Source organism: Oncorhynchus mykiss, chromosome 4 (genome assembly GCF_013265735.2).
Source record: "Oncorhynchus mykiss isolate Arlee chromosome 4, USDA_OmykA_1.1, whole genome shotgun sequence".
Lineage (NCBI taxonomy): Eukaryota > Metazoa > Chordata > Actinopteri > Salmoniformes > Salmonidae > Oncorhynchus > Oncorhynchus mykiss.
In genome coordinates, this window is record NC_048568.1 from 22515460 (window position 1) to 22535418 (window position 19959).

At 41.5% G+C, this 19959-nt stretch overlaps 1 protein-coding gene and 1 pseudogene across 1 annotated transcript; one reads left to right on the forward strand and one right to left on the reverse strand.

Annotated features, from left to right (window-relative positions):
• Positions 1–5243: 5243 nt before the first annotated feature.
• LOC110522335 (histidine triad nucleotide-binding protein 3) lies at positions 5244–7529 on the reverse strand. Its single transcript, XM_036975463.1, has 5 exons — positions 7288–7529; positions 6882–6980; positions 5836–5990; positions 5572–5694; positions 5244–5457 (listed from the first exon to the last, which is right to left on the reverse strand). The coding sequence occupies exons 1-4, from the start codon at positions 7492–7494 to the stop codon at positions 5622–5624; spliced, it is 534 nt and encodes a 177-aa protein (XP_036831358.1). The 5' UTR covers positions 7495–7529; the 3' UTR covers positions 5244–5457; positions 5572–5621.
• Positions 7530–7587: 58 nt separating this feature from the next.
• On the forward strand, positions 7588–9043 carry LOC110522334 (annotated as a pseudogene).
• Positions 9044–19959: the final 10916 nt, after the last annotated feature.

Genomic DNA, 19959 nt, shown 5'->3' on the forward strand with positions numbered 1-19959 from the left:
CTGTGGATAAAATAAGATTAGAAAGGTTCAAACATTTTGTAAAACAGCACAATTTAAAAAATACATGGCACATGAAAACCAAACCAGGGTGATCTATGGTGATAGGTGGGATTGGCTGAGAGTGGCTGAGGGTTGGGTTTAAAGAGTTTGTTTGGTAATGTATTGTTATGTGATTGCTTTATATAAAAGTACCATGTATGTAACATATATGTAACGTACGTATGTATGTGTAGCAAAAAAGCTGTAAAAAAAAACCCAAAGATATTTGTCCTCTGAAGAGGGGTGGTGGAGGGGTTAATAAAAACAAATCTTCCCCAGGTCTTTGCTGTAAATGAGAATGTGTTCAGTCAATTTACCTGGTAAAAATTTTAAATAAAAACATTAAAATTAAATAAATGTTGCACTGAGCCATGCATTCGGAAAACCACATCAGTGTCCGACTTTTGGCTGTAGCAGATCCACCTCCCCCGACTTCACTCCTCGACTTTCGCCTTTAGTCGGTTGGTTCAGATATAGCAGTCAAACAAGCCCATTGTGTCCATTTTACAGTAGCATAATCAGACAAAGGTGTAATCCAGACACGTCACAGGGGCTATAAAACTGAAGCATTCCTTTTAGAACGTTTGCTCAACACCATATATGGTAGTGAGATGAAGTCCTGTCGTGGGTATTGGAAAAGGATGGAACTCGGTGAAACTGGGCCGACATCCTGCTCATTTTCTAAATCGATGAAACATCTGATCTCAATACATTTCTGTTCCCAAAACTAGAATCTGTTGCGAACACAGTGTATTAAGTTGTATAAACTTGACTTTTTCTTAAGTGGTTTTTAAGAAGTGCAAGACCAAATTGAGTTTGTGCACACGCGCACTTCAGAGGGGTTCCTAACGGAAATATGCAAATACATGCTATTGGATCTGCTTAGGTCGTACTTGGCTTTCCTACCTCGTTGCTTGTTCTGCCCACTCTGCTTAATTTGCTCCCACAGTTAATCTCTGTCGTTTACAATCTTGGGTTAGTTATGAATATCTTTGGCATAATCAATGCCATATTGACTTCTTGATGCGGCACAATGTATTATGCATTTCCAATGTTCTGACATCTACAAGGCCATTCTTTGGTAATCATAGGGCTATGACGCCCCCATGTGGCCAAAATAATTGGAGTCAACGCACAAGGACGCTTACTTACAGTGTACATGATAATGAAAAAAAAGAGCAAAATGCCGAGGATTATCATCAAAACTATTGTTCATCATTAGACTGTCTGCAATGATACACACATTGGTAATAATATGTAACAAGGCATAGAAATAACCCCAAAGTAACATACCCTACTAGTGCAGGGATAGGCAACAAGATGTTTTCTCCACCTAGAAAAACGATCAAATCTGAGCACAAAAGGCCCTTTAATGTTATTTCCTTTGTTGCTCTCTGAGAAGAGAGAAACAGTGCTGTTCCACATTAAAGAGTGAGTTTGTGTCAGTGGGCCACACACGTATTTCTCTTAAATTTGGTGCACAAATTTGTTTACTTCCCTGTAGTGAGCATTTCTCCTTTGCCAAGATAATCCATCCACCTGAAAGGCGTGAAATATCAAGAAGCTGATTAAACATGATCATTACACAGGTGCACCTTGTACTGGGGACAATAAAAGGGCACTCTAAAATGTGCAGTTTTGTCACACAACCCAATGCCATAGATGTCTCTAGTTTTGAGGGAGCATGCAATTGGCATGCTGTCTGCACTAATGTCCACCAAAGCTGTTGCCTGAGAATTGAATGTTAATTTCTTTACCATAAGCCGCTTCCGTTGTTTTAGAGAATTTGGCAGTACATCCAACCGGCCTCACAACTGCAGACCACATGTAGCCATGCCAGTCCAGGACCCAGGACCAGTGCATTTTGAAATAGCAATCATGTCATCAAAAAGAAAGGAGGACCAAGGCACTCTTCATATAATTGATTAAAATGCCTTTATTAGTATGGCATGTTCAATAGAAACTTTTTTTTATTTTTAAACTGACAAGTTTCAGCTGCATGGCCTTCGTCAGGGAGTACAAAAAAAAGAATACAAGGTCCCCTTTTTAACAGCTTTACAATTAGCCCTAATTGGAAAGAAGGAGTGGTTACACAATTGATTGGACACACCTAGTAAGCAATACTATACACATTAAAAGGTGAAATACTGTAGCAATGTTATCATAAAAATACAACTCCAAACTAGAAGTATCAGAACACTAAAAGGTAGTTCTAACCTTAAATATGACTGGGAGAGGTGTCAAGAATAAGAAAGCTATATATTCCATAGTACACTAGAACACAGCAAACATGAACAACAGTCTAACCATAGCTGAGGGCAATAGAGCAAAATGTCCACTAGATGACAGCAAATGGACCCATCACGACCCTACAGGAAGGGTGAGAAATCCATTTCTTCATTTAAACCAGGGTATTTAGTGGCCTGTAGTTTGTTAATCCAAAAACTTTCCCTTTGGTTTAACTGTTTAAGACGGTCTCCTTTTCTAATAGAGGCTGGAACAGGATCAATACCCATAGCTTGTAGGGAGGCAGGGTTGCCATGGTGTAGGGACTTGTAGTGCTTAGCCATGGGGTAGTCGTCATTACCTATCCGTATGGCATACTTGTGTTCCGCTAAGCGGTCTTGAAGGCGTCTCTTTGTCCGTCCAATGTAGAACACCTTGCACTGTGGACATTCCAATCTATAGATGACATGAGTGGTTTTATAGTTAATGAAATGCTTGACGTAATACTCCATTTTGGAAGCTGTGTCAACAAAATACTTATTCTGTGCAATATTTCTGCAATTGTTACATTTAAAAGAGCCCTTGGGTTTGTGGTCAAGCCAAATGTTTTGAGAGTCACCCGGAAGATAACTGTGGACTAATTTGTCATTTAGGGTAGGACATTTCTTAAAGCTTATGACTGGTGGCTCAGGAAAGACTTGGCGTAGTAGCGTATCACTTTGGATGATTCCCCAATTATTTTTAATGGTTCTTTTAATGCTCTCTGCTTCAGTGCTGTATTTTGTGACAAAATATACTCTCTCCGATGTATCACGAGGCTCTCCCCTTCGCAACAAGTTCTCTCTGTCAAGTAATCCAGCCCTTATACCGGAATCGTTCAGGACCTGAACGCTGTAGCCCCGATTCAAGAAGCGATTCTCCAATTCAGCAGATTTGACACTGTAGTCTGTTTCCTGATCGCAAATTCTGCAGACTCTTTGGAATTGGCCATATTGAATGTTTTCTTTCAGCCTTTTGGAGTGAAAGCTGTCTGGCCTCAGAATGGTATTCCCATCTGTAGGCTTCCTAAAGACTGATGTGTGCAAACAACCTTTGTCATTTTTACTAATGTCGAGGTCCAAAAAAATAAATGATATCCTTGCTGTACTCCATAGTTAGTTTGATGTAAGGATTAAGCTATGGTGGAAGGAAATAAGTTCATCTTCTGAGCCGGACCAAAACAGACAAGCATCATCAATATAGCGTCCCCACCATATAATCCTGTCAAAGAAATGGTTATTAGAAAGATCCAAAATGAAGTCATTTACCCATTTACCCAAGTACAAACCAGCGTAGGAAGGGCTGTAGCTCCCATGGCACATCCTTTAACCTGTTTAAAGATACGGCCCTGAAAGATAAAGATGTTATGATTAAGAGTCCATTCAGTCAGTGAGACAATTAATTCTGTAGGAGGCACCTCAGTTTCAGGTCTGGTACTCAAGAAATGGTGCATAGCTGCCAAACCTTGTTCATGCTCAATGGTGGTGTATAGAGACTCCACATCCATGGGGACTAAAAAGGAAGCTGTACCTATATTGTTCAATTCCTTCATGTTGTTCAACACGTCTGTGGTATCTTGAAGATAGGCTGGGAGTGATGTCAGAACAGGCTTAATAAAGTAATCAATGTACTTAGAGATGGGTTCTGTCAGACTTCATTACCACTAATGACTGGTCTGCCGGGGGATTTTCAAGATTTTTGTGGATCTTTGTAAGGTTAAAAGAAGCCATACTGCCATTGAAAACACATTTGAACTCATTGTCTGAAATGTAGCCATTCTCCTTAGCTTCTGTGAGGATCCCTTTCAATTCAGTTTTTAGGTCCTCAGTAGGGTTGAAGGTAAGAGATTGGTAGAATTCATCATTGTCTAATTGACGGTAGGCTTCTGTCACATATTTGTCTTTACTCCACACTACTGTAGCACCACCTTTGTCTGCTTTTTTAACCACAATCTGTTCATTTTTGGACAATGATTCAACTGCATCCTGCTCTGTCTTAGAAAGATTATGTTGTGTTTGGTTGGAGTCAATTTGACCCTTAAACAGATTCTCCACATGAAAATTAACTTTCTTAGCAAATGTATTTAGTGTGGCATTCTGGACGATGGGACAAAAAGTAGACTTGGGCTTAAAAGGTGATTTAGAGGGAACAGAAACTGCCTGACCTGAGACACTGGCATCTGTAGTTGTAGAGATGTTTAGCTTCTACCAGGCCTTCAGATGTAGATTCCTGTAGAAACTAAATAGGTCAATCTTTGTATTAAATTCATTAGTTGAATATGTGGGGGCAAAGGACAGTCCTTTAGACAATACCCTTATGCAATCATTGGAAAGGGGTTCTCCAGAAATGTTGATCACAGCCTTGTTCTGGTCCTGCTCCGTGTGGTTGGATAGTCTTGATTTCTTCCTCCCCCTCCATGTTGGCCTCTTCCGCGTCCTTTCCTGTTGTGGAACCTGTGTGACGACTCTACCTGATCTAAAAAATCTTGGGAGGAGCTGGCCTCTGAGCGTCTGGGGTGATCCTCGTCGTCACTGCTTGTAAAGTTGAAAGAAACAGATCTAGGCTTCCTTCTCTGCAGCAGTGATTCTGCATTATTGCGTGTTGATTTTCTCCAGGCAAAGACCTTGCCATCTATATGGTCTACTTCATCTCTTCTAAATCTTCTTAGCTCGTCTTGTTTCAATATCAGAGTGAATGTGTCTACTTTCTCTTTCAAGATCTCACCACATTGTGCTTTGTGAGAATTGTCACTGTGCTCTGATTTTCCTTTTTACTTCTTCAATTTCTGTTTGGACTACTTGTCTGTCCTCTTTAGATTCTTCTATTATAAGTAGCATTAGGTCAAAAGAACACTTGTTGAGAATAGCCTCCCATTTATCTCTAAGCAATAATTTCATACCTTGAATTACATTGAGACACGGTCACATCTTTTATTTTTTGCAGAATTCCTGGTGATTTTACTGTGTTTTTTAACCAAAAACAAAACAAATATTTTTGCAGGCCAGTCCTTCAGGTTAGTGGATGTTAAGTATAGGGAGGGAATGCAGTCAAGCATGTAAGAGTTGTTGACCAGTGCTGTTGTTTCCTGCTAAACCAGGTGTGTTCTTATTTGACCTGGTTCTGGGTCCTTAACTGCTGGAGCACTTTGTCTACCTACAATAGAGCACAGACAAATTATTTCACACACAGAGATCTGAATATTGTAAACATGACACAAACATGAAGGACCACCCATAGTGAAATGGTATAGGTTGCTGCTCCACTCACAGTGATGAACCAATAGGATTGTGGCCCATAGTTCCTGAGTGACCTGATGCTCATCTGACAGGAGCAATGACGTGGAGATGTAGGTGAGGGACAGAGGAGAAAGGGGGCATGTGGAACCCCATCCTATGGAAGACAAAAACAAGGGAACAAGTTAGGATCCTCAGAAATTGCAACACAGATGGGCCTGTACTCTAATGTATTATTAAGGCTGAGGTCAATGTGATCTGTCTCAATGACATGGCTAATCATAATGTAGACCTTTACCTTATGTCATCCAGGTCAGTCACCTTTTTCTTCTGCAGTACACTCCTTCCCATCTCCTCCATCTTCTCCACTGCAGAAATTAAAGAGCCTATCAATACTCTCCATTCAGACACCATGTGATTATGTACACAACATTTCAGAGGATAATATATGGGCTAGGCCTGTCTATTTCCAATTAATTTGTGCTGCTCTATTTGTAAATCAAATGTATTTATATATCCCTTTGTACATCAGCTGATATCACAAAGTGCTATACAGAAACCCAGCCTTACAACCCCAAACAGCAAGCAATGCAGATGTGTCAGCCTCCAGTATTTATGCTGCAGTAGTTTGTGTCGGGGGGCTAGGGTCAGTTTGATATATCTGGAGTACTTCTCCTGTCCTATTCGGTGTCCTGTGTGAATTTAAGTGTGCTCTCTCTAATTCTCTCTTTCTTTCTCTCTCTCAGAGGACCTGAGCCCTAAGACCATGCCTCAGGACTACCTGACATGATGACTCCTTGCTGTCCCCAGTCCACATGGACGTGCTGCTGCTCCAGTTTCAACTGTTCTGCCTTATTATTATTGGACCATGCTGGTCATTTATGAACATTTGAACATCTTGGCCATGTTCTGTTATAATCTCCACCCGGCACAGCCAGAAGACAACTGGCCACCACATAGCCTGGTTCCTCTCTAGGTTTCTTCCTAGGTTTTGGCCTTTCTAGGGAGTTTTTCCTAGCCACCGTGCTTCTACACCTGCATTGCTTGCTGTTTGGGGTTTTAGGCTGTGTTTCTGTACAGCACTTTGAGATATCAGCTGATGTACAAAGGGATATATAAATACATTTGATTTGATGTAGTAGCACAGGGGCAAGGGAAAACCTAGAGGAACCAGGCTCTGAAGGGTGGCCAGTCCTCTTCTGGCTATACCGGGTTGAGATAACAGTACATGGCCAAGATGTTCAAGCGTTCATAGATGACCAACAGGGTCAAGTAGTAGTAATAAAAAAGTGGTTGTAGAGGGTGCAACAGGTCAGCACCCCAGAAGTAAATACTTTACCTTACCCAAAGGTATGTGCTCCTTCCGGAGTGTGTCCTAGGTACAACCAGGTAATGATGCCGTGCCCCGGGTTTCAGGTCACGAAAGCAGACTAGTTCATCATCCTTACGCATTTGACAATAATAAACATTTGGCTTTTTATGTTGGCATGATGTAAGACACACAATATCAGTAGCTAGTAGTAGTAGCCTACTATCTAGCACGTTTTATGCTGCGTTTGCGTGCTAGTTGAAACTAGGAAACACTGAAATGTTCGACTGGCTAACCGGTTGAACGCGGCACGTGTATACCCACAAGTTAGTAAATTGGACATTTGAGTTTCCAAGTTCCAGCTAGTACTTGAACGCAGCATTAGACTTTCACCTCATTGGCTAGCTATTTTGTTCGATTCTGTCAAATGACGAAACTTACAAAAAGCTGCATTTCTGTGTCCGATCCCGACTGTTCCTTGGCAATATTACAGAAACAGCAAGTTTTGTCATTCTTGTTTGGAGATGTGGTGTCCTTTGCTTCATTAGTGCTTTCATAAGTTGCCATTTCACTGTGATGGGTCGTTCGCGACCTAGCTGCTCTTTTTTTTTTTATGAACCGAATCGCATGAGTGAAAGAGCCATTCATTAGGCTCCCTGATTTACATACAAGTACACTGTTGTTGTTTTTTTGTCTCAAGACAATGATTACCTGCAGATACGTTACAAAATAATTGTCAAAAGAGGGTGAATACTCACTGCAGAAACAAGAAAGCTGTCATTCTGGTCCACGCTCATTTTTGCAGTGTGTTTAAAGAAAATTCATTTTTGTAGGTGAATAATTTATCCAGGTAAAAATGTATTTAAACGTGCATTTCACGATCTGACAAAGGTAGCTAATTAGTAGTTAATTCCTGGGCTTTACACCGGCGATTTGCAATTTTCCCTTGGTTCTCTATCGAGTTTTAAAGTATTTTGAACGAGGATCCAGTTGGGAGCTCACCGAAATGACTCAGAATGACCTTCACTACATTGCCAAAGATTTGTATAGATAGAACATTGTTCTATATGTGACTGTACACCTGAGATATAACTTGCTAAAACACCAGCCTCTACTTCCTCGTCGTGTTGACACGTGGGTCGCGCGTCAGCAAGGCTAGCGCGAAGCCAGAGATGTTTGAAAAAGATGATCATTACATATACCGGGAGGCCTCGCATCTCATTCATTCCCATCTGCTGCAGGTCGGTCGCAAGATATTCTGTTTTATCGGAGTGGTGAAAAGGATGTCTGAGGAAGGGAAGCTTTTTGTGGGTGGCCTCAGCTTTGACACTAACGAACAGTCATTAGAAAATGTATTCTCCAAATATGGGCAAATATCTGAAGTTGATGAAATTAAAGACAGAGACACTCAAGGTCCAGGGGCTTTGGTTTCGTCACCTTCGAGAACCCAGATGAGGCCGAGGATGCTATGCTGGCCATGAACGGCAAGTCTCTTGATGGCAGACAGATCCGTGTCGACCAGGCGGGCAAATCTGGCGGTGGTGGCAGGTCCGGAGGCGGATTCCGAGGGGGCTCTTCAGGCGGTGGAGGAGGATACTTCCGTGGAGGCAGAGGTGGTGGAGACCGGGGATATGGTGGTGGACATTACGACAACAGAAGTGGAGGCTCATATGGATCAGAAAGAGGCTACGACAACAAATACAGAGCACAAGGAGGAGGATATGGAGATCGTTCAGGTGACGAGGGTGGCTGGTAGGACAGTGGCGCCTGTCGTCTGGGCTCGGCCCCGAACCCCGAACCAGCGGCCCCATCTCGATGACAGCGGACCTGGCCTGGCCTGGTCCTAGCCCAGCGCCTGCTGCTCCGCGACACTTTAAATCTTCTTCTGAAACCCACCATGTAGATAAGAGCAGTCCTGGATAAGTGTGGGGAGGGCTGGCTTGCACTCCGAGCCACCCACCACCTGTCTGTTCCAAGTTTTTTTTGTTTTTTACTTTCTGATCCTCCTTATTTGTTATTGAAAATGAACAAAATTTTACATTTACAGTTTTTGTGGGGAGCTCGAAAGAGCAAGGCTCATGTGCTGTAGGCCTTTGCCTCACTTTGGGCTGTGCACAACCTGAAAGACAGGGAATGTATCTTGGATAGAGAATGGTAATGCAGTTGTAGTTTCAAAGCTCTGCTCTGTAACAAAGTACGAAAATGCTTGCACTTATTTTGGTTGATTTGCTTGTGACTGCTTTGCCACCCATTAATGGTGATGAGTCTGAATGAGGGAAATGTACACAAAGGTCTGAAACCTTCCATCACCACCATCATGTTTCCACTGTTCTACCTGACAGAGGGAGGGATGGTGGAGACGTTCTCTAAATGTTCTCTAGTCCACTGGGCTTTTTAGGATCGCTGTGGGTTCTGGTAAATGAAGAGGGCCTACTCAATTGTTTTCTGGATCACTGATCTGTTGTTTGACTGACCTACCTATCTTGTCTAATTTATTTTGGTTTCTACTGAGAATGTTTTTTTATTTTATTAGCATTTTGAATAAGGAACTGTCACATGACAGTTGAGTACACAGCGGTGAATTAATGTGAAGCGGGCCAGTTCTTAAAGGTAACTACTACTTATGAGCTGTTTTCAACAAACCTACTTTTTATGAGGGTACAAATGGAGTGATTTAACAACTGTTCTCGTCATAGCATCAGATTGGTTTTGTATTAGATTTTTTTTTGTTTAAGCATTCTGAATCTTCATGGTTGTATTTTCCTAAATAAAAAAACCTTTACAAAAAAATAAAATAATGTTTGAAAAAAGAGTCCCAGCACGAAATGTATAGAGAATTTAACGCTTCGCCCTGTCGACTGTCGACCAATCGCGTTCACGTTATCATGCTGCGTAATGTGGTTGCTTAGCTATTCGTAACGAAATCAATTTTGTAAATCAGGGTATGAGTCGAGAAACCTGCCTATTCTCCTTGAAAGTACGCACTGTCACGATTTGAAATCTATACGATATAACAGGACAAGTTCGTTATCTCAAATCCTGGAAAATATTTGTAATGTTGAGCTTCTTGTTTACGTAATTCATGCTAATGTTGGCCTTTTGTGTTCGCGCCCAATTTACTCCCATAGACTCATTGAAGGAGAGAGCGCCTTGTCTGAGTGTAACCAGAATGCACAGCGCGGGCCATCGACAATGGACGGATACAGTGGGCGTTAATGCGATTGTATCTATGGCGAAGAGTTTCCCATCTCCTAAAAGTATCTCTGGCGAAGCCGCATACAGTCAGAAGAATTTGCTGGTGTATTTTCAACAAGTGTATGTAATTTCAGTGGGTGTGGTGTACAGTACACACAGACCTTGGGTTTGCACTAGAAAACACAGCCACAAAGTCATATTCCACAGCCTCAAAGTCAAAATTGGCTACAAAGATTTTCTCTTTGAGTAGCTTAAGGTTGGGCATAAGGTTAGCAGTGTGGTTCAACATGCACTATATATAAATTGCTCTGCCATTTCCCGGTTGCAAAAATTAAAATTGTTTGCCAAATTTCAGTTTATGTGACAAAACAAGCAAGTATAGTGTCATTGTACCATCTATACCACTGCAAATTATATTTTCCATAAGCAAAAATATTGTATTTTCAGCTGTTTGAAGCTGGTGTACAAAACCAAAAGTTAGACGCAAAAACGTCAAAGAAATAGCGAACATAGAACAGAAAGTCCGTCTGGTGGACCGGCCCGATAGGTATGTCCTGCCTTCCGGCCAGATAGCTAGGACAGTTCAAAAAGAGTAATCACTAGTGTTCACTAGATTAGTGTCGTAGGTGCAACAGTGCGTGACGATGGCCCTGAAATTACCGATTTAATATTATGTTGATGTTTGCCGTACGACTGTAAGAGGAACAAACATAACCTTTTGAAAGGTAAATCGTCTTTATTGCGACCGGACTATACACTGACTTTAGAAGAGATAACGGGACCTGTCACACTGTTTGATGAGTTTTCAAAAGCAGTATGTGGCTCCTGTTGCAATCTCCTACTCAAATATAAAAGAAGTGCCAATGTTGTGGAAAGATTTGGATGTCTTTTTTAAATTAAATTTTACCCCCTTTTCTCCCCAAGTTCATGATATCCAATTGTTAGTAGTTACTATCTTGTCTCTACAACTCCCGTACGGGCTCGGGAGAGACGAAGGTTGAAAGCCATGCGTCCTCCGAAACACAACCCAACCAAGCCGCACTGCTTCTTACCACAGCGCGCATCCAACCCGGAAGCCAGCAGCACCAAAATAGTGTCTGTTCAGGAAGGCACAGAGAGTCTGATACAAGGCCTATTCAAGGACCCAGCGACAGATGATCAGCCACCAGTTATGGGAATTCAATACCTACCAGCATCATCAGCTGTAAGTGATAACAACGAAAGTGATCACCTCATAGTTAAAGTGCTCTACCTTCAAACAACATACACTACATAACCAAAAGTATGTGGACACCTGCTCGTCAAACATCTCTTTACAAAATGCCTCCACTCTTCTGGGAAGGCTTTCCACTAGATGTTGGACCATTGCTGTGGGTACTTGCTTCCGTTCAGCCACGAGCATTATTGAGGTCGAGCACTGATTTTGGGCGATTAGGCAGTCAGTTAGCGTTCCAATTCATCCCAAAGGTGTTCAATGGGGTTGAGGTCAGGGCTCTGTGCAGGCCAGTCAAGTTCTTCCACACCATTCCCAACAAACTTGGTAAAGGATGGATGCCTAAAAAAAGACTGGGGAGGACTTGGTGTCTTGAGCCACAGTAGCAGCAGGTAGCCTAGTGGTTAGAGTGTTGGACTAGTAACCGAAAGGTTGCAAGATCAAATCCCCAAGCTGACAAGGTAAAAATCTGTTGTTCTGCCCCTGAACAAGGCAGTTACCCACTGTTCCTAGGCTGTCACTGAAAATAAGAATTTGTTCTTAACTGACTTGTCTAGTTAAAGAAGATGTGGGATCCACATTGATTAGGGTATCTATCTTTGGGACTGATCCCTTCTCATCTGAAGAGGACAGAGCAGCACTTTGCTCAGCAGTATCTTTATTTATTATTATTTATTTTTTACACACATTGAAAAGATGACAGTTTACAGAACCAATATCTACAACTAATATGACATTAACCACAAGCAACAGTGGGGGAGAGGGGTCAGCCAAACAAGATGCCACACAAATAGGTACACTTCTGAGCAAGAGAAGCCTGTCTTCCGACAGCATTAACTCACAATTATCAGCAAAGGTGTTAGCTTTGCTGGCTGAACACCAGCGATTAAACAGAGACTCTTTGTCTCTAGTAAACTCAACAAACGTCCGGTGAGATGTTTTCTTGTGGTTCCTGAAGCGCTGCCTATAAGCTTCAGGCACCAACTCATAAGCCCGCAACACGGTAGTTTAACTGTATCGTAGTGTAAACCGTCTTCCAGGGAGAGAGCAGCTACTACTTCCTGGGCTTTCCCAGACAAGTTACATTGTAACAGGAGCGGCCAAACCTTGAGTGGCCAATGCAGCGCAGCGGCCACATGCTCAAACGCAGAGAAATAGGCATCAACTTCCGACTCTCGAAATGGAGGGACTAAAGCAATATTTCTACTTACATCAAAGTGGACTTGATGATAAGCAGTTTGTGGAGTCGAACTGGAGCCAGCATCTAGCTCTAGTTGTCGCATCCTCACCTCCTTCCTTCCTCACCTCCTTAGCTTCTATTTTCCTAATTTCAAAATTCATCCGTCTATCTTTTTTCTTTTTTCTAAACGCGCCAGCCTCACCTTCAGCCTAGCGGTCCCGTTTGAACGACCTGAAGCAGAAGATAAAGGGTCAAATCTGGGCAAGGTAAAGGGGGTACGAGCAACCCCTTCCTCCGCCCTGTCCGACTTGGCGTCGGAAGGTCTACCCGTCTCCTCTCCTTGCAATGAGCGAATTCGTTATCTCACTAAACCCTCCCTGACTAGCACCAAAAGCTCAGCCTTTAGGGCTTTCTCAGGGATAACAAATCCATAATGGTCAGCTATAAGGTCTACTTTACAAAACCTCACCAAACAATCAATATAGGGCACTTCAAAAAACTTGGATGGCTGAGGCAGCCATCTTGTACACAGCAATCTACTGGACACACATAAACTAAACAAGTCATCCAAACTCACAACCTACCATCACACCTCGATTACTAACCACAGAGAGCTCAGAGCAGCAGGGTCCAGTGGGTTTAATGATCCCGGATGAGCCCCCATTATGTTACGCCTCTATGAAGAGGGAACGCAACACCCTGCTACAACAACTCCCCGTGAAGTGAAAGAGGTTTGGACTGTAGGTGCGAGTAAGGATGACAAAAGGTAGAATGTGGTACCGTTTACAAGGAATTTATTCCATCACACTGTAATATGGAGAAAAGGGTCTGGACGGAACCAAAGCAAAGAAATTAAATGTCAAAGCCCCCCCCATCTAACCTGGTGTGCTAACCAAAATAGAAGGGGGTGGTCCGCCCAGGTCATACCTAGTGTGCCTAGACAGTGAATATACTACGGGTATATGTATGACCGCGGGCCTCTTGCCTAAGCACTCCCTAGGTGCCTTCCTCCCTGGGAACAAATGAAACAGAATAACACAAACAATTTCAATAACCAAAACACTGTGTCCTATTGACACACAGACATAACCAATCAGCTCTCTCACTCAACCAATACAGGACACACTAATCATCTCCCTCTGAGAACAACCAACACAGTATATCACCATCAGCCTCCACTCTCAGCAATGATCTTTCTGCAATCCCCTCTCAGCAATGATCTCTCTTCTGAACAGAACACTGGCTTTTATATAGCTTCAGAAGGAATGGGTAATTGGAGACAGCTGCGTCTTGACAAGGGGGCGGGGTCAGCTCTCCAATTAGCCATGGAGTTGACCAATCAGCTGCTTGGGGAGAATTCAGGAAGCCATCTCCTGAAACACACACTCCAATACACAAGCTATAACACAGAAACTGGGGAATGTAACAATCAGTTGGAGATGAGATTCATATGGGCTAGTAATGTATTCCAGACCTTAATGAATGCAGCTGTTTGATGGGTTTTTGAAATTGTGATTTGTTCCATGTGTACATATTCAACAATCAGTTGGTGCCAATGCTGTATGAAGTTGCTTTGTTTTTTTCTTCCCGTTTTAAAAGATGCATTGCTTCCCCAGAGCAAAATCCAGAGAAGTCCAGAGAAGTTTGTTTTGGTGGGGTAGAAGGTCAGGGTGGCCCAGAACGCCCAAGGAGACAATTTGTCCACATTCTGATTGTGCCCACCAGACATGTGTGGACGATTTAAAAGACGCATTATGGTCTGATTGTGATCTTCCTGACCACCTTCGGAGGTAGTCAGGCACACATTGTGTGGATGGATGGATCTATCATGCCTTCTGAAATCATTGACAGGTGGCACCATTGACTTAGGGCATCCATAAAATAAATATTATTTTGAAAGAATAGCTGTCAAATAATTTGCTACAGGAAGTGTGGGCACAATCAGGAAAATGTGGGCACAATCACAATGTGGACAAGATCAGGACAAAGGACAGGTGTTAGCGGCAGGTATAAACGAGGCTATAGGGAGGGAGATGGGAGGATACTGTGGCCCGGGGACAGAGACATGGTGGAAGCAACTTTTTGAAAAGAGGCTTCTAGTAACTGTCTAAGCAGAAAATCTCACAAAATCTTGTGGTGACACAAAATTCAGTCCCATTCAAAATCCAATTTTCCCTAACTAAACCTTACCCTAACCTTAACCCCAAAACCAAATCTTAACCCTAGCTCTAACCTTAACCCTAAACCCAGTAGAAATAGCATTTGACCTTGCGGGGACTAACAAAGAGTCCTAACAAAAAGGTCAAATTGTTGTTCATTTACTATTATAGTATATTATAGTATAGTTAAACACGTCCACGCACACAGGTTAGTGCTTTCAGATACATACCCTCTAACAGAGCACATCGGGAAACACACACTCTGCCCCCATTACCTCACGCAAAGACACACACCTCCTTTACCTCACACACAGACACACACCTCCTTACCTCACACACAGACACACACCTCCTTACCTCACACACACGCCTGGCTATATGTGTAGTGTCACTGTCAACACCGCCAGCTTCAATCGCACCCAGTGGTGCAGGTGTAGTGGTGGCCATGCATATGTCCACCTACTGCTCTACAGATATAGAGTATACTCACATTTACTCACTAATTACCAATGAGCATAATTGAATAAGTGAACAATCCATTTGAATTCCTTTCATCTCTGCCATTATTAAGTGGAGGGAAGGACCAGCTATTTCTAGCTACCTACACCATATAGACAATTGCTGATAATTAATTCATACTCACCTGATGGCAGAGAGACCAGCTATATCTAGCTACCTACACTATATAGACAATTGCTGATAATTAATTCATACTCACCTGATGGCAGAGAGGGTGATGGTCAAAACTTGGTATGTCAAGCCGTGTTAGCTGGAGCTGGCTAGACTTGAATGATTATTGGACAGTGTACACACAGACGCACACACAGACACTTGTTTGATATGATAGCTCTCTAGCTTGAGCTCGATGCTTTGTGGGTTTTAATGTAAGCTCCCCGTCTTGTCTGTCAGTAAAGCTACCAAGCACTGAAGGAAGGCATTTACATTTCGCTTACTGAAGGCTCTAACTTACTTACCTGACTATCGCTCCAGCTAGCTAGCTTTCACCAGGTTAGTTATAATATTTTCCACCACAATTTGCAAATAAATTCATTAAAAATCCTACAATGTGATTTTCTGGATTTTTTTTTCTCATTTTGTCAGTCATAGTTGAAGTGTACCTATGATGAAAATTACAGGCCTCTCATCTTTTTAAGTGGGAGAACCTGCACAATTGGTGGCTGACTAAATACTTTTTTGCCCCACTGTTTCTTTCAACTATGCTGTGATAGATTGAAATTGTATGTTAACTATCTAATCGAATATAATCCACAGATTGTGAGTTGAAGAAAAATACTTTTACTAAGAGTATTAGTCTATTAGCAATTGATGGACCCGGTCTCTCCAGATATCCTAACAGTACTATTTCTAGGGTCAATTTTAGATCAATGCTATGCATTTTCAGCCCTTCCTGAACCTGAGACCAGAAACAGGCTACCTGTGGGCAATACCAAAATAAAGTCTATCGATTCTGTATCCTCACAACAAAATCTTCAGAGCTTCGATGATTTTATACCCCAAATATTCAACATTTTGTTGGTGGCAAGAATTCTATATAATCATTTTAGCTGAAAAGCACAAAGTCATGAATCTTGCGTTGTTTTATATATCAACACATACACCCTGTACCATGGAATCGGTACATCAAAAATCTCTTCCCAAATATTTTGCAATCTGTATGGCACATTTGTCTTCATCCTGATCCTCAAATGAAACTGGTATACTTTCCTATTTATGATATTTTTATTCCTCTGCCAGATTTGATCCTTTATATTGGGCAGACAGACAAGTTCCCTACCTCCTCCCGCTGCCACCCGAGTCGTCAATTTGTGGGGCAATGCTGTAATCAATTAGTTGTACTCTTGGATTGAGCAGACCTTCCCGTACAATTCTGATAACTCCATGAAGGACCTAACGAGGTCTCTACCATTCCAATTTACAATATAATTTAAGAACAAAATACCATTTTCAAACATCTTTCCCATAAATACAGGTATTTTATCGACCAGCACAATTGAGTTCAGCCATAATATTTGTTATATCCTTTCAGGGGGATGAAATTGAAATTGTAGCCAGCTCTGCAATGCTTGTTTCAAATATAGAGATCCTTTGAAAAAAGTATCATTTTCAATTAATCGAAAATGAGACATGGCAATCTGCACAAAGGCCATTTTTAAACAGTGGATGAGCTTTTTTTAGTAATCTACTTGAGAACCATTTAGGATTAAAATAAAACTTTTGAATGAGTGAAGCTTTTAGAGAGAGGTTTAGTGCTTTTATATTTAATAATCTCAACCCACCCAATTCATATTCATTATATAAATAGGCACGTTTTATTTTGTCTGGTTTAGCATCCCAGATAAAGTGAAATATGTTTTGCTCAAATGATTTGAAAAACGAATCATCAGGAATAGGCAGCGCCATATGTAATTGAGTAAACTGAGATATGACTAAGGAGTTAATCAGGGCAATTCTTCCATAAATAGACAGGTATTTACCTCTCCATGGTTGCAGGATCTTGTCTATTTTAACAAGTTTTCTATTGAAATTCATTGTGGAGAGCTTATTTATATATTTTGTGATATGAATACCAAGTATGTCTACTTCACCATCAGCCCATTTTATAGGTAAACTGCAGGGTCATGTAAAAGTTGATTTTTTAAAAAGATCCAATACGTAATTTGTGTACTTTGTGTATCATAATTAGGTTTTAGTCCAGAGAGTACAGAAAAGTTATATAGATCTTCAATGAGACATTGCAGGGATCTATCTTGCGGAATTAATATAAAACTTGATTAATCGGCGTACATGGACACCTTTATTTTTAAGCCTTGGATTTCTAATACTCTAATGTTATTGGATCTGATTTTAATAGCTAGCATTTCAATGGCCATTACAAATAGATATGGTGACATCAGACACCCTTGTTTAACTCCTCTTGACAATTCAAAACTCTGAGAAGTAGCCGTTATTTACTATTTTACACCTGGGGTTACTATACATATTCTTTACCCATTTTTTAAGAGTATTAACAAAATTGAAAAAAATCCAGGCATTTTTGCCTAAGCTTTTTATGTTTTTTGTTGTTGTTGTTATCCCTAGTTTTGCTTAGCCCTGTTATTTTTTTCAATATCCAACATGTATATCAATTACACCTACTGTAGTTGAAAAAAAGCTTGTCCAGTTTTCTAATTGTTATTTACTGGTTTCACTTCTGTATTTCATCACTAGGTGAATACATTGATCACACCACATCGAGTACCAACCTGTATTGTCGACCACATTCTCTCATTAGCACCACCAAATGAAGAGTGTTTTCTCCCTAATTGTCTTCCCCATGCCCTATATGAACTTGTCCATTCCCTCTGTGATTATTTTGAAGGCCAAAATGTCGATCTTTTAAACTTGTCAAATAAAACTATGCATTTTTAATGGCGAGTGAGCTTTGCGCCTTTTCCTATCCAATGATATCTACACATTTTTAGGTTGCACCTCTACTCACGTTGTTTGAGCACATTCTACTTCTTTCTAAGAATTGAAGGTCCCAACAAATGTTAGTCACCATAATGTTTTACTGTCATTAACAAAAATCAGCTCCTCCCTCAACAGGGATCGATCAACTTAAAGTTTAAAGGCTTCGGCCCACCACCTACCAGTACAGCCAGGGGACTGGCCACTCCTCTGAGAGTGAGCCTAGTTCAGCTAGGTTCCTCCCTTGTAGGGAGTTTTTCCTTAGCCTCGTACTATGATTCCGGATCTCGCAAGCTTACATAAATATGTTTTGCTACACAGCAGAACGAGAGCGGTCTCTTGGATCAGGCTAATTTTTCCTGACCACGTGCTTCTGCTTTTACATTGCTTGTGTAGCACATGGGGATGTGTGAAACTTAATCCTCAGCCTGAAGTGTTGCTACTTGTTCTGCTGAATTGTTCACTTTTCAGTGGTGCCGACTGGTAAGATGCTTCAGGAAGGCGGTCACGTGGTGGCAAGGCAGAGGTCCTGGGTTTCGATCCTCAGTATGAGCGGATTTAGGAGAAAGCGGTACTCACTAAGCAAGCAGTGTGACATCCATTACAAATGGTACCGTGACCCGGATCTGCAGTTGAACTCAGCACAACGCTGGGTTCGGTGTAGAGGAAGTTTGGGGGGGGGTGTGATTGTAGCACATGGGGATGTGTGAAACTTACTCCTGGGTGCGAGCCTCGTAAGAGCAGAATCAAGAGGAAATGGTACTCACTAAAGCAATCAGCCTTATGTCAGTTACACTTGTTCCTTGGGGTTTTAGGCTCGGTATCTTTCAAGCACTTTGTGACAACTGCTGATGTTAAAAAAGGCTTTATAAAATAAATATTATTGACTGAAAGCTAGCCTATGCCTCCTCCTCACTGGTTCTATTATTCAGTAGTAAACATTGCTACACATTTTTATTTAATGTGATCACCTCCCCAGATATCAATTTTGTGCACCCAGTTCCTTTAGGGAAAGGGGTTATTAGGCAGTTGCACAACTGAATGCATTGAACTGTTATAAATGTCTTCCACATTTAACCCAACCTTTCTGAAGAGAGGTGCCGCATACTGCCTTAATTGACATCCACGGTGCCCAGGGTTGACTGCCTTGCTCAAGGGCATCATTTTTACACCTTGCCGACTCAGAGATTCAAACCAGCAACCTTTCGGTTACTGGCCAAATGCTCTTAACCACTAGGCGACCTGCCGCCCCCCTGTTCTTTACCATTTACATAGCTAGGTAGTCTACTGGTGCCAAAATTTGACTGCAGGGTGTCAGCAAATATAATTAGATGTTTCCCCTATTCATCTATGGCAAAGACTCTTACGGGTTTCTCCTTTCCTCTGTGTCTGTAAATGCTGGGTGAATTCAATTTTCTTTTACAGCACCCATTTTGATTTGAACAAAAACTTCCATACATATTGTCCCATTATAGAAGTGCTCAGAAAGTGACTTTCTGGACCTGAATGCCAAAACATTCAAGGGATAAAGGTGTTCAAAGTTGACCTATTTTGCCTAACCCACCTTACCATGAGACATCCATGTCTTCGTCACTGAAGAAGATAAACAGTTAAGATTGATATGTGTGAAAGATTACAAACAGGGTTGTCAAACTATTTAATAAATTGATCAAGTATCAAATATTCTGCATTCAGATCCAAAAAGTCCCTTTCTGACCTCTTCTTCCATGGGCAAACAGGTATGAAAAGTTTTGTTTAAATCAAAAGAGATGCTGTAAAAAAGTGATTGAATTCGAATGGGTTTACTCCCATGTTAGCTAGTTACTGGCTAGTTAGGATGGAACAAAAGGGGGGATGGGTCCTTTAAAACTCAGACGCAGTTGAACTTGTCCTGTCAA